Source organism: Brassica rapa, chromosome A01 (genome assembly GCF_000309985.2).
Source record: "Brassica rapa cultivar Chiifu-401-42 chromosome A01, CAAS_Brap_v3.01, whole genome shotgun sequence".
Lineage (NCBI taxonomy): Eukaryota > Viridiplantae > Streptophyta > Magnoliopsida > Brassicales > Brassicaceae > Brassica > Brassica rapa.
The window spans coordinates 29,514,717-29,529,789 of NC_024795.2; the positions used below are offsets into that span (position 1 = coordinate 29,514,717).

Sequence of the window (15,073 nt, forward strand, 5' to 3'; positions counted from 1 at the left end):
ACCACATTCTACATCTGTATTAATGTATTTTACGCTATTTTTCATGGTATATGGGAATCATTATATTTTTTTATCAATTAATTAGTAAAACTTCTTAATACCTCCTAAATCGATGAAATAACTACTTTCTTGAAAAACGGAGACAACAAAGGCTCCAAACCTCTTTGAACATCATCATATGTTAGTGAAGGATGCAACTATGCATTAAAACAATATTGTCAAATTTTTTGAAATTTTCTCAAAATCCATGTGTTAACCCCTTCGAAAATATTGAGTTTTTGGTAAATACTTTATATACTGAAGCCTATAATCTTTAGTGTTGTTTTAAAATTTCTAACCACATTCTACATTGGTATTAATGTATTTTAAGTATTTTTCATGGTATATGGGAATCATTATAATTTGTTTATCAATTAATTTAGTAAAACTTCATAATACTCCCTAAATCGATGAAATAACTACTTTCTTGAAAAACGGAGACAACAAAGGCTCAAAACCTCTTTGAACATCATCATATGTTAGTGCTGGATGCAACTATGCATTAAAACAATATTGTCAAATTTTTTGAAATTTTATCAAAATCCATGTGTTAACCCCTTCGAAAATGTTGAGTTTTTGGTAAATACTTTATAGACTGAAGCATATTACCTTTAGTGTTGTTTTAAAATTTCTAACCACATTCTACATTGGTATTAATGTATTTTAAGCTTTTTTCATGGTATATGGGAATCGTTATAATTTGTTTATCAATTAATTTAGTAAAACTTCATAATACACCCCAAATCGATGAAATAACTACTTTCTTGAAACATGGAGACAACAAAGGCTTCAAACCTCTTTGAACATCATCATATGTTAGTGAAGGATGCAACTATGCATTAAAACAATATTGTCATATTTTTTGAAATTTTCTCAAAATCCATGTGTTAACCCCTTCGAAAATATTGAGTTTTTGGTAAATACTTTATATACTGAAGCCTATAATCTTTAGTGTTGTTATAAAATTTATAACCACATTCTACAATGGTATTAATGTATTTTAAGTATTTTTCATGGTATATGGAAATCGTTATAATTTGTTTATCAATTAATTTAGTAAAACTTCATAATACTCCCTAAATCGATGAAATAACTACTATAAAATAATTACTTTCTTGAAAAACAGAGACAACAAAGGCTCCAAACCTCTTTGAACATCATCATATGTTAGTGAAGGATGCAACTATGCATTAAAACAATATTGTCAAATTTTTTGAAATTTTTTCAAAATCCATGTGTTAACCCCTTCTAAAATATTGACTTTTTGGTAAATTCTTTATATACTGAAGCCTATAATATTTAGTGTTGTTTTAAAATTTCTAACTACATTCTACATCTGCATTAATTTATTTTACGTTCTTTTTCACGGTATATGGAAATCGTTATAATTTTTTATCTATTAATTTAGTAAAATTTCGTAATTCTTCCTAAATCGATGAAATAACTACTATAAAATAACTATTTTCTTGAAAAACAGAGACAATAAAGGCTCCAAACCTCTTGGAACATCATCATATGTTAGTACAAGATGCAACTATGCATTAAAACAGAATTGTCATATTTTTTGAAATTTTCTCAAAATTCATGTGTTAACAACCCCTTCGAAAATATTGAGTTTTTGGTAAATACTTTATATACTGAAGCCTATAATCTTTAGTGTTGTTTTAAAATTTCTAACCACATTCTACATTGGTATTAATGTATTTTAAGCTTTTTTCATGGTATATGGGAATCGTTATAATTTGTTTATCAATTAATTTAGTAAAACTTCATAATACTCCCTAAATCGATAAAATAACTACTTTCTTGAAAAACAGAGACAACAAAGGCTCCAAACCTCTTTGAACATCATCATATGTTAGTGAAGGATGCAACTATGCATTAAAACGATATTGTCATATTTTTTGAAATTTTCTCAAAATCCATGTGTTAATCCCTTCGAAAATATTGAATTTTTGGTAAATACTTTATATACTGAAGCCTATAATCTTTAATGTTGTTTTAAAATTTCTAACCACATTCTACATCTGTATTAATTTAATTTAAGCTCTTTTCATGGTATATGGGAATCGTTATAATTTTTTATCAATTAATTTAGTAAAACTTCATAATACTCCCTAAATCGATGAAATAACTACTATAAAATAACTATTTTTCTTGAAAAACGAAGATAACAAAGGTTCCAAACCTCTTTGAACATCATCATAGGTTAGTGCAGGATGCAACTATGCATTAAACAATATTGTCATATTTTCTGAAATTTTCTTAAAATCCATGTGTTAACCCCTTCGAAAATATTGAATTTTTTGTAAATACTTTATATACTGAAGCATATAATCTTTAGTGTTGTTTTAAAATTTCTAACCACATTCTACATTTGTATTTATGTATTTTAAGCTCCTTTTCATGGTATATGGGAATCGTTATAATTTCTTTATCAATTAATTTAGTAAAACTTCATAATACTCCCTAAATCGATGAAATAACTACTATAAAATAACTTTTTTCTTGAAAAACGGAGACAACAAAGGCTCCAAACCTTTTTGAACATCATCATATGTTAGTGCAGGATGCAACTATGCATTAAAACAATATTGTCATATTTTTTGAAATTTTCTCAAAATCCATGTGTTAACAACCCCTTCGAAAATATTGAGTTTTTGGTAAATACGTTATATACTGAAGCCTATAATTTTTAGTGTTGTTTTAAAATTTCTAACCACATTCTACATATGTATTAATGTATTTTACACTCTTTTTCATGGTATATGAGAATCGTTATAATTTTTTATCAATTAATTTAGTAAAACTTCATAATACTCCCTAAATCGATGAAATAACTACTTTCTTGAAAACCGGAGATAACAAAGGCTCCAAACCTCTTTGAACATCATCATAGGTTAGTGCAGGATGCAACTATGCATTAAAACAATATTGTTATATTTTTTGAAATTTACTCAAAATCCATGTGTTATACCCCTTCGAAAATATTGAGTTTTTGTTAAATATTTATATATAAAATATACTACAAAGACGCCACGTCGTAAATTCGCGAGCTCCTATTGGCATAATTAAGCTGAATATTACTTCAATAACACTTCTCTCTATATCCAATAGTACTCAAGGTATACTTCCTTATAATGGTTTTGCGAAATTCAATGCTCATTTCATTTTTTTTTCTATAATCAACAAATAAAAGCCACTTTCGACACAATTTGTTGACAAAAAAAAAAGACACACTTTGTGACAAAGAGAATGTTGACATTATGTTGTGTGTGTTTGCATGGAAATGTCGTCATAGTTTTGCCATTGCCCCCCCCCCCCCCCCCCCCCCCACTTTTACATATAAAGTCGCAAAACCAACCCTTAAAGCATTTCTCGTTTGTCTTTCTTCTTCAGTTTTTTCCCCCTCTTTTAACATGTGAATCAAAAGCGGAAGAAGCGCGTACTTTACTCCCTAATTTGGCTTACATATGATTTTTAGCCATGGAATGATGGAAAATTTGAGAGAGAGAGAGATATACAATATATCTTTTAATGGCTTTTCTCTCTTTTAAGTCTTGTGATTCCTCTTTGTTACATGTTCATGCTAAGAGTTTTCACTTGTGTTTGTTGTTTCATAGAATATAACAGTCCATGCATAGGCCTCTCAATGTAAATCATTTTTTTGTGTGGTCATGTAGCCCTTTTTAGCCTCATGATGGACATCTTCTGAATTTCTGTAACAAGAGCATGTCTCTGGCCTTTGGAGCGCTTAGAGAAGTATCAGTTATTATGGACCACAAACAATGGCCTGGGATCTAAAGTGGATGGTGTTTATTAAAGATGAGAGCCTGAAGAGGGTAAGTGAAAGAGGCTGATCCTTGTTTTGGTGATAAGGGACGTTATCCTTTACACCCATTGAGACCTTTTATTTTCTAAAATTAAACAAAGAAAAAAAACAAAATGAAAGAAGAAGAGCATGCAACATTCCTCATCCATAAAAAGAAAAGAAACTTTCTTATTCACCTCACCCATCGCTTTCATTATCCCCGTTCCCAACCTCACCATTCCCATGAGACACCGTTCTTTTAAACGCTCAAATCTTTCACCTCAGATATATATAATAAAATTCACTTCAGTAGTAGCTACAACATTCATAGACAAAGTCTTATTACTACCGTAAATATATCTCACTCTCACTAACTTCTCTTCACCAGAAAATGTCGACCGCTCCTCTCTCCGGCTTCTTCCTCACCTCTCTTTCCCCTTCTCAATCTTCTCTCAAGAAAGTCTCTCTTCGTTCTTCTCCAACTGTCGCCAGCCTTCCCTCCTCCTCTTCTTCCTCCTCATCCTCATCCTCCCGTTCCGTTCCAACCCTTATCCGTAACGAACCCGTTCTTGCTGCTCCTGCTCCTATCATCACCCCTTACTGGGTATACATTTTACATTCATATCTCTTTTCTTAACCTACATTCATTATTACTTGCATATATAGCTACATTGCTGTTTTCGTACTACAGGGTTGATAGATAAATAGATAGATAGGAAACAAAATTATCCTCCCGTTGGATTTTCTTTAACTTATGATATGAAAACCCAATAATTTCACAATTTACTAATTAATTTTTGTGCCATCTCGTTAGATGATTTTCCTACGTTTCTGTCATTTCTAGAAGCTAAATGATATTACTTTGTTAGAGGTAGTCGAAGCACATATATAACTAAAATGAAAGACTTGAAAATTCTACTCAGTACACTTAGTGTTATCCTTCAAAACCATATCTTTAAGTAACGGTATACATTAGTTACATACGAAACTTCCAAAAATCCTGGAAACTCTCATGTGTTTCTTTTAGTTATTTAATTTAACATTTCCTTTTATTATCCTCACTATTCTTATAATCCGTGTTTTATTTTTGGACTTTATCGTACCGAAAGAAAAATCCAAACCAAGACTAATGTAATTTATTAAGTGGAGTACATTTTTTTGTCCCGACAATTTATAACACGTACGTTCTAAATCGAAATATGGACTGAATCATGTTTCATGTGTAAAACAATATTGACCTCAAAATTTAAAAGGCGTTATGGCAACTCTATTCAAAATCCGACATTTTTAAATTGGAAGTTGGGATCCACGTAGGATCCACGTGATAACAGAAAATAATTTACTAGTAGCTTTAACAAAACGATTTATATAACTGAGACGTGTCTCTGTGCATATACCATATGTGATCGTGTGGAGCATAGTAGTGATGAAGTCGCCATCTACAGTTATTTATTAAACCTACCGATTTCGCTCCTAACCACATTACCGTTCTTCCCATCCAACGTTAAAATTAATTATACTAACTACCACAAAATCGTACTTTATCGTATAATGTAGTTCTTGAATAGGTTGGTTATAGTTTCAACTTTAGCGCACACGACCAGCTCCTCTCTGTATTAATTAGTTACTGCTATGACATTTTAATTATATACATTTTCTTAAGTTGGTCAACAAATTTTCAGAGCGAAGAGATGGGTAGCGAATCATACCAAGAGGCCACTGAAGCTCTCAAGAAACTTCTCATGTAAGATTCCTATATATATATATGTATCAACATCTGATTATTTTTAGTAGATATAAAAAGGATATAAACTAGGTACAATGTATAATCTTGTTTAATTAATCGGATAATATGTATAAACATGGACAGCGAGAAGGAAGAGCTAAAGACGGTAGCGGCCGCTAAGGTGGAGCAGATCACGGCTGAACTTAAGACAGGTGCCCCCTCCGACAAGAAAGCTTTCGACCCCGTGGAAAACATTAAGCAAGGCTTCATCACTTTCAAGAAGGAGAAATACGAGTAATTATTTGTATTTTTATTTTTCTTAATTATATATCACCCATCAGATTAAAGCTAGATTTTAACTAGTTTATATTAATATTTCAACTTGCAGAACCAATCCTGCTTTGTATGGTGAGCTCGCCAAGGGTCAGAGCCCTAAGGTAATTAACTTTTATATAAAAATGAATAAAAGTGTACAGTTTATAAACTAGAGATGGAAAAAGTAATATGTATGTGTGAATGTTGCGGTGTAGTATATGGTGTTTGCTTGTTCGGACTCACGTGTGTGTCCATCGCACGTTCTCAACTTCCAGCCAGGAGATGCCTTCGTCGTCCGTAACATCGCCAACATGGTTCCTCCTTTTGACAAGGTTTAGCACTTTTTTGCTTCTGTCTCAGTCTACCTAGAACCTTCTATTGATACAGAAGTGCTTGACTTCCTTCCTAAGGGGATATGACGTTGACCTTATATTTGTACCTTTTTGCTAAAATTTGCAGGTCAAATACGGTGGAGTTGGAGCGGCCATTGAATACGCTGTTTTGCATCTTAAGGTGAACCATTCATTTTATAATGGGCCGAACCATAAAGGGTCATTAAAACGGGTCGCCCTGGGGTGTACCCACCTTCATGAGAAAATGTTGTATACATTTCTGATGTATACAAATTTTAAAATAGAGAAATATACATACAGTTAACACCTTAAGAAAAACAGAAAATACCGAGCTTCATCAATTTTGTACTTAGTTTTAAAATAAAACTCTAATTGTTTTTTTATTAAAATTCATTAATATTGTAGGTGGAGAACATTGTGGTGATAGGACACAGTGCTTGTGGTGGGATCAAGGGACTTATGTCTTTTCCCTTAGATGGAAACAACTCTACGTAAAATCTCTTTATATTCAATTTATTTATAATTAACACCAGTTTTTTTTGTTATCAAGTGAGATTTTTCAATGAACTATGTAAATTACAGTGATTTCATAGAGGACTGGGTCAAAATCTGTTTACCAGCCAAGTCCAAGGTCAAATCAGAAGTTGGAGATTCAGCCTTTGAGGACCAATGCAGCCGATGTGAAAGGGTACACATATAGATAGATGTCCACATATGCATATCTTATATTAAAATGAGATTCTATAATATAAAGTATGAATTTATACAGGAGGCAGTGAACGTTTCACTAGCAAATTTATTGACATATCCATTTGTGAGGGAAGGACTTGTAAAGGGAACACTTGCTTTGAAGGGAGGCTACTATGACTTTATTAAGGGTGCTTTTGAGCTTTGGGGACTTGAGTTTGGCCTCTCCGAAACTAGCTCTGTATGAACCAATCCATCGTCATCATCATAAACATCCATCATCATCCTATGTTTATTCGATATATATGTAATTTGTAATGTGCTTAATTTGATCGTGCTGATTTGTTTTTCTCTCTTCCTCCCGACCTCTTTCTTCATGGTTTTCAACTTTCATACAAAAAAAAAAAAAAGGAAACTCAGCTGATATATAGATCTTGGGGTGGGATTTATAATTATGAAAAACTGAGTTTATTATAATGTGAATCAGATCGGTTGTATCTACGGTTTGATATTTTTTTCTTCTATGTTGTTTGATAGGTTAAAGATGTGGCTACCATACTACATTGGAAGCTGTAGGAACTCTTTGAAGCCTTTATCCCATTCAACCAATCATCTTGTTGTTTCCATGTCGCTCATCATGAAATAACCATTCGCGTTTTATTTAATAATTAAAAATGAATATTGCATGTAGCTGGTTTTTCATTTTATGTAAAATAAAAAATTGAAACCTTAGGGTGAAAAAATAAAATAAAAACTAAAATATACAATTAAGTAATTTTTGTTTTCTTTTCAAGATTTTAAAATAAAATAAAACAAAAATCTGAAGGAAGTGAATCGTAGATAAGGCGTCTTCAAAACGTCTCGTGTTAAACAGACTTCTGACAAATTTTATTGCCAACCAGTTCTAAATACTATCAATATACTAAAATCTATTACATGGTCTTTCCCTCCTAGTGCATGTTTACTCCCCCTCCTCTCTCTGTTTACACTATTTTTTTTGTGTATTCACTATTCACTACTAAATTTATTTATTTATTTTGTTTTTTCACTACTAGATTATATATACATGCAGTTGCATATTAGGATATAGAAAAACGACGTTAGTGAAACTTTAACTTTTTATTTAAGTTTGTGAAGTGGAGTATATCAAGACAATTAACACCATCAGTTGAAGTATTAAACCATACTAGTATTTAATAAAGGGGGACAGCCTGTCATATCTGTAACTCTTGATTTGTTTGCAAGTTCAGGATTCTAAGAGTATGGATTAGGCATGGGCGTTCGGATACCCCTTCAGATATGGATACTATCAATTCGGGTATCGATTTTTTTGGATTTTGATGGTTTCATTCGGGTATTACAAAAACCGGGTCGGGTTCGAGTCGGATCCTCCCGGATCCGGATGGGTTCGGATTTTATCCGAAGTAACCAAATTACTCGATTTGATTCGGGTATTTTATATCCAAATTATCTGAACTTATCAAAAATAACTTAAAATCCCAAAAATACTCAATTTATATAGTTTAAATTTGTTATTTTTTGTCTAAAAGTAACCATATACATAATGTTATTTGAGTGTTTTTATCCAAAAAATCTATTTTTATCTATAAATACCTAAATATATATGATTTATATTTTTAATTTTAGGTATTAATACTATTATAAATATAATTTAAAATAATATTATATATATATATATTTATATGTTTGGATACTCATTCGGTTCTCGGTATGGATCGGATTCGGTTTAAGTTTTTCGGGTTTTTCAAAAATGGTCCCATTCGGATATTTAGGCAGGATCCGATCGGATCGGGTACCTTATTTTTTGGGTCGGTTCTGGTAAATACTTCGGGTATGGATTTTATGCCCAGCTCTAGTATGAATGGGAAGTGAAATAAAATATGGTTCCTACAACAAAGCATAACATCCATTATTTTTCCCCATTCATGAAACTTTGCAAATGAATTGAAAAAAGTGGAAGAACCACAAATAGTATAAATATTTTTGTCTTTTTCTAAGAAAAAGTGGAAGAATCACTTAATTTTAATATACATATCAAAAAGAGTGTTTCATACTATTTTATTTGTAAACGACCTTTTAGTTTTGAAGTTATTTTTTTCATATTTTTGTAACATATGCAAACATAATATTATAGTTTTTTTATCTTGAAAACTTATTTCATTAAAAACAATTTTGAGTCTTGTATTTACACCATGTTTACCATGTGTATGTTTAATTTAATATCATATTTTATTTTTAACAATATGTAAATTTTGTTCATTTAAAAAAAAAATGATTTTTATTTTTAAATTATATATGTTACATGTATATATATATATATTCTTATTTGATATTATACTTATTTTTAAAATATGTTATTTTATATTTTGGATTTTTTAAAAATATTTAAAAATTATTAATGTTTAATTAATTTTAAATCTTAAACAATTATATATGTATTAAATTTATTCTTATGTTATATTTTGAATATAAGTTTCATATGTATAACATTTTATATATTAATTTTGTAAAATAACAACTTTGTTTTATTTAAAGCTTGAAATAGTTATATATATATATATATATATGTGTGTGTGTGTTTAAATTAATTTTCTCTTATATTTTGAATAAAATTATATTTATATTATTTATTATTTATTAAAATAAATAATTTTACATATATATATAAATGTGTGTGTTTAAATTAATTTTCTCTTATATTTTGAATAAAATTATATTTATATTATTTATTATTTATTAAAATAAATAATTTTAATAATAAAAAATAATTTTATATATATATATATTATTTTAAATTTATAATACTTTGAACTGTTTTTTATCCAGTTTTACCATTTAAACATATGTTTTGGATGGTTTGATACACTTGACTCATTCTCGATCCGCTTGATTCACTCTCGATCTGTTTGATCCGCTTGATATGCTAGATCCACGATACTTGATCCGCTTTTCTTATTCAGAGCCTAAAACTTATTTTGTCTTACTATCAAGCCTAGTAGACTAGGTGAGTAGGTTGCATCTTGAGTCCAATATTAGTGACATCTTTAATTAGGTCAAATCCAAACGCAATTAGTTTTCTCTCGTTCGTATGTAAGTGAACTCATTTTGTAGATACTTTATCTCATGCTATAATGAAATCAGTCTTTAATACGGCATTGCTGATACTGTATAACTTAAAGATGCATGCTCTGTTGTACTATATGTTTCCTAATATAAACACACCAGGCTGCCCACGGAAAATAGAAAACAAGTTCATGGTTTATTATTACTTCACTATATATTTATCATTCCTAAAAGAAGTTTGTTTTATACTAGATGCTTTTTTCTATATATCTGGAATCAAAATTTCTTGATAAATTTCAGAATTTTGTAATAGACAAGACTTGTGTATACGTGTATGGCTCGAGATGGAAAATTGTATATCAACCACTATTTATATACAGTGAAAATTGAAAGATCATACCATAATGAATGGACCTTCTCAAACGAAAAGACTGAATGTACTTATTGTATAAATTTAAAATTATATCCTTTTCTCTCTGAAAATGATATATTGGACCTGAAAAAGGTAGCTAGTGTGAATATCATGACAGAGAAACGATTTCCGATGAAAATTTACTTAAAGCTTCGAATTTATTTAGTTATTATAAGTCTAATAAATTGGAATAAGAAAAAAGAAAAGATAATGGAGGAAACTATGAATGGTGCTAACACCTTTATAGATTGATCGTCTTTTCATAGAACCACACACATGGCGATGATCGACACTAATCCACTACCAATACTTGTGGCGTAAAGTCATTGTTTTTTTTTTGATAAAAAAAAAAAAAACAATGACGAAAAAAATAACTTTCATTGGCGTAAAGTCATTGTTACTCTCAGGTGTTCTGCTTCTTTTCTTGTTACTTTTTTGCTTCCCTTCTTTCTGAAAAAACAATAACTTTCGCAAATCCAATTTTATTTACAGTTTGTTTTCCCAACATTTACAGGTTAGTTACAATGCACAAGTGAAAAAAAATATAGGTCATTCATAGACGAAAGAACCACCAACTACACAAATAATGTGTTTTCATGCATTTTGCAACATTTTTATAAAAGATAACCCATGGAAATATGTCGAAATTGATGTTTTTCTCCCAACATTCTGTTTTTTTTAGTTCTCATAATTTTTCGTTGACTATTTATGCCAACCACTTTTTGGTAAAGCAAACGAAAGAGAAATAGAGAAAGGTCTTTTGCTCAAAAAAAAATTTAAAGAAAAAAATCCTTTTTTTGAACACTGGAAGATTATATTCATCAAAGTGAAAAAACATACAGATTGATACAGAGCCGGCGAGTTTAACCAACACCCCCGGAAACAAAGCCAGCGGATGAAGGATAATCCCTGGAAACTAAGCCGGCGGAAAGAAGATAGTTCCTTTTTTGGGAAAAATAGAAAAAAAAAACATTTAGGCTCCAAATGGTGACGTGCATAACAACTACAGAACAAGTGCGGTGCGATTGTAATAATAACAAAAATATATAAGTATATGTAGAAATTTTTATTACTATTCATGACAGTGTGATGCGAGACGATTTGTCATTATTCAAAGCCTTAAAAAAAAATTATTCAATGAAAAAGATGGCACCATTTCATGGCTTCTTAACTTGATTGTGAAGGAAAAAAAATAACAAAAGGAAAATCTGTATTGCAGAACGATTTATATATGTAGCATCTTAGAGCTTACAAAGTAAATAAGCGTAGTATATATTAAATCATGGTATGATTTTAGTTCCTTAATATATACTCTATATTTTTAATTTCTAAAACTAATGCTTTCTCTCTTTTTTTTTATTCTTGTTTTGGTGCTAAAAAATATGGAAATTGCCACAAATACCACATTCATAGTATTATTTTTCATGTTTACACTAACCACTTTTACCCTCACTTTTAATGAAGGATAAAATACAATTATATCCCTAGGGTTAACTAATCTAGACTTAGAGTTTATAGTTGAGGGATGGGGTAGCGTACATACTCATACTCATGTAATTATTTATGCAACTATGCTAGCATGAATATGTGTTGATAAAGTCTTAAGCATGCATATATGGAGTATTTGCATTTTGGGTAGCTGAAGAGTCGAGAAGAAACTGATGAAAATGAACCGAGGAATATATATCATGTATATAATTTTTTGGATATTTACTTATTACTTGTGTCAAATTATAAACTACCACTCATCATGTTAATAGAATATAACTACGTTCATCAATGAAAACAAGAACCCGAAATGGAAAGAAAACGAAATAGTAAAAATTAATAATAACGGAGGGAGAATATTTCATCTTTCTTCTTTCTTCTCTGATTTTTTTTGTTTTTCTTCTCTGATTACGTAAGAAATCATCGAATACAGAAGACAAGGCGAAAAAAATGCGTAGGGATTTGAGTAATAAACACAGAAAGTGATATCATATTTTCAACTTAAACTAATACGGCCATAACCAGTTCCATTGCACCTAGTCTGTTTTTCTTCTTCTTCATAAGGTGACATGAAATCGATACTCGACAAAATATCGGTTTTTGCATACTTTTATGATTTTTTAATTTTCTTTTAAATTCATTTTGAGCCGTAACTGGACTTGACACTGTATGCAAAATTAATCCCAATGGTTATTGCTTAACCTTAAATGTAATATAAAATGACAGAATATCGTGCAAGATTGCTGCAAGGTTCATCAAGATTAGGGAAAAGAAATAGGAGTGACGTGAACTTCGATTACTACTAAATTTTATAATGAATGGAAAATAATATGACAAAGCTGTGGAAAAATGTAAAAACACAGGATGATGATGATCGTTAGATTTTTTTCAGATCAACCGGCAGATCCGACACGCACCCGACCATCGAGCATGCACCCTATTTAAAACACTCTTGCCGAACCACCACAGCTGATTAAAAAAAAGAAGTCTCCATTTTTTTTAATATTCCATATAGTATATTCAGAGCCAACGGCTAAGATCTGTTTCCAAGTCCACTCGCCAAAGAAAGTGGACCCCACTGAGCTCAAAAAAGTCTACTCCAGACTGTAAAACCCAATCATATTCGAACTACCAGAATTTATAAATATACAGTATAGGTTAGATGAAGAGAGGGGGTAATAGGGTCATTTAACAGAGATTGATTGCGGTATAAAAGAGCGCGCTTCTTGAAGCGTATGAGTTTAGCAAAGCCAAAGGGTAAAGGAAACTCTCTCACTCTCTCTTTGAATTTAATTGAGATTTAAATGGTCGGATAAACCATATTTCGAAAACTCTGGTACTCCCTCCGGGGGTATTGCAGTTGATGATGGGATTTTGCATCTGTCCGTTGGAATCTCCGACGAGATTACTATGGAGTACAAGCTTCTTCCGCCATAAGATCATCACCATCATCTTCTAATCCTATCGGGTCTTTCTCTTTACTTTGAGCCCAACCCTCTCTCTGTTTCCTTGTTCATTTACATCTGCTATTTTCTTTCTGGTTAACCGAATATGGAATCCAATTCCTTTTTCTTCGATCCTTCTCTCTCCCATGGCAACATGTTCTTCCTCAATCCCGCCGCCGTCCAAGGTCTTTTCTTTTTCTCACTCTAGAGTTGCAATTTTTGAACTTTGCTTTTATCTGAATTTTATACGTTTTTTTTGTGTGTGTTTACAAAGAAGCAAAATCGATGATGACAACGGAGGAATCATCAAAGCGAAGGCCCTTCTTTTGCTCCCACGAGGATCTCTACGACGATGACTATTACGACGATCACACACCCGACAAAAAGCGTCGCCTCACTTCCCAACAGGTTTCCTCATGTGTTTTTATTACCTGTAAATCCACACACTATTTGAACCGAGTAGTCTTTAATTATTAGAAATAATTATTAATGATTTCGTCTCAGGTGCATCTGCTGGAGAAAAGCTTCGAGACGGAGAACAAGCTGGAGCCAGAGCGCAAGACTCAGCTTGCCAACAAGCTTGGTCTTCAGCCTAGGCAAGTTGCTGTCTGGTTTCAAAACCGCCGTGCTCGTTGGAAAACCAAGCAGCTCGAAAGAGACTTCAATCTCCTCAAGTCTTCTTACGACCAACTCCTCTCTAACTACGACTCCATCCTCAAGGACAACCATCTCCTCAGATCCGAGGTCTTTACATTCCCTTTTCAAACGTAAATGGAGTATTAACCTCTGATTAATAAAAAATGATTAGTGCATCTATTTTTATGCCTTATTGGTCCAAAGGAGCAAAAGCATCAAATGAGAAAATGGATATGCTTTTCCTTCTTTTTTTTAACACAATCAGAAAGAGACATTGGGAATCAAATCAATTATACAAATTTTAGAAATTTAATATTATCTTCTTATGGGAGGTTGCTTGTGTTGACCCCTTGTGTGTGATTAAAAAATTTAAAAGCATCTTTCTCTCCCTTTTTTTTTGTTTCCACAGGTGACTTCCCTGGTAGAGAAGCTCCAAGCCAAAGAAGACACAACTAACAAGCCACCGGGTCAAGTGCCCGAAGCAAACCCCCAGCAGCAGCTTCATCCGGTAAACATGAACCAGATCGAACTGCCAATCAAAACAGAAGACCGGTTGAGTTCAGGGAGCACGGTACTAGACGAAGACGACGCACCTCAACTACTAGACAGCTGCAACTCTTACTTCCCTATCATCGCACCCATCCACCACTCGGAGGGACATAACAACCGCAACGGCAGTGTTAATGACCGGAGCTGTTTCGTTGACGTATTTGTGCCCACCACTTCGCCGCCGCACGGTCACGGTCACGGTGAATCATTAGGATTCTGGGGCTGGACTTGAATGTTAAATGCAAAATACAATCTGTATTTTATATTTTATGTTTGTGTGTGTGTGTGTTTTCCTTAAAATACAGCAATGTCGTTTCCATGTTGACGTAATGCTGCATAATTTGTGGACGGGTGGTGTGATTCCCCAATTCCACGGTATTTATCACTTATATATAAATGTTACTGTGAAAACGTACGAATCTATGTTTATAAAGTCAAAAGTGAAAAATATTTTATGGTTCGATAAGTTCACTGGTTATTCTACCCATCGGAACCTATACGCAGAAGAAGAGAGATTGAAGCCTCTCA

The 15,073-nt window shown here is 32.0% G+C and overlaps 2 protein-coding genes across 3 annotated transcripts; both read left to right on the top strand.

Annotated features, from left to right (window-relative positions):
* The first annotated feature begins 4,125 nt into the window (after positions 1-4,125).
* LOC103850064 (beta carbonic anhydrase 1, chloroplastic) lies at positions 4,126-7,706 on the top strand. Its single transcript, XM_033285164.1, has 10 exons — positions 4,126-4,454; positions 5,533-5,594; positions 5,721-5,870; positions 5,965-6,013; positions 6,107-6,223; positions 6,351-6,404; positions 6,650-6,735; positions 6,827-6,932; positions 7,014-7,172; positions 7,469-7,706. Exons 1-10 carry the CDS (start codon positions 4,242-4,244, stop codon positions 7,505-7,507), a joined length of 1,035 nt encoding a protein of 344 aa, XP_033141055.1. The 5' UTR covers positions 4,126-4,241; the 3' UTR covers positions 7,508-7,706.
* A 5,447-nt stretch (positions 7,707-13,153) lies between these two features.
* LOC103850065 (homeobox-leucine zipper protein HAT5) lies at positions 13,154-15,011 on the top strand. Of its 2 annotated transcripts, none has more exons than XM_009126770.3 (4): positions 13,154-13,545; positions 13,635-13,768; positions 13,865-14,104; positions 14,406-15,011. In XM_009126770.3, exons 1-4 carry the CDS (start codon positions 13,467-13,469, stop codon positions 14,775-14,777), a joined length of 825 nt encoding a protein of 274 aa, XP_009125018.1. In that variant the 5' UTR covers positions 13,154-13,466; the 3' UTR covers positions 14,778-15,011. The 2 variants fall into 2 exon arrangements, with proteins under 2 accessions (XP_009125018.1, XP_009125019.1); XM_009126771.3 differs by having other exon boundaries at positions 13,638-13,768.
* The last annotated feature ends 62 nt before the right edge of the window (positions 15,012-15,073 follow it).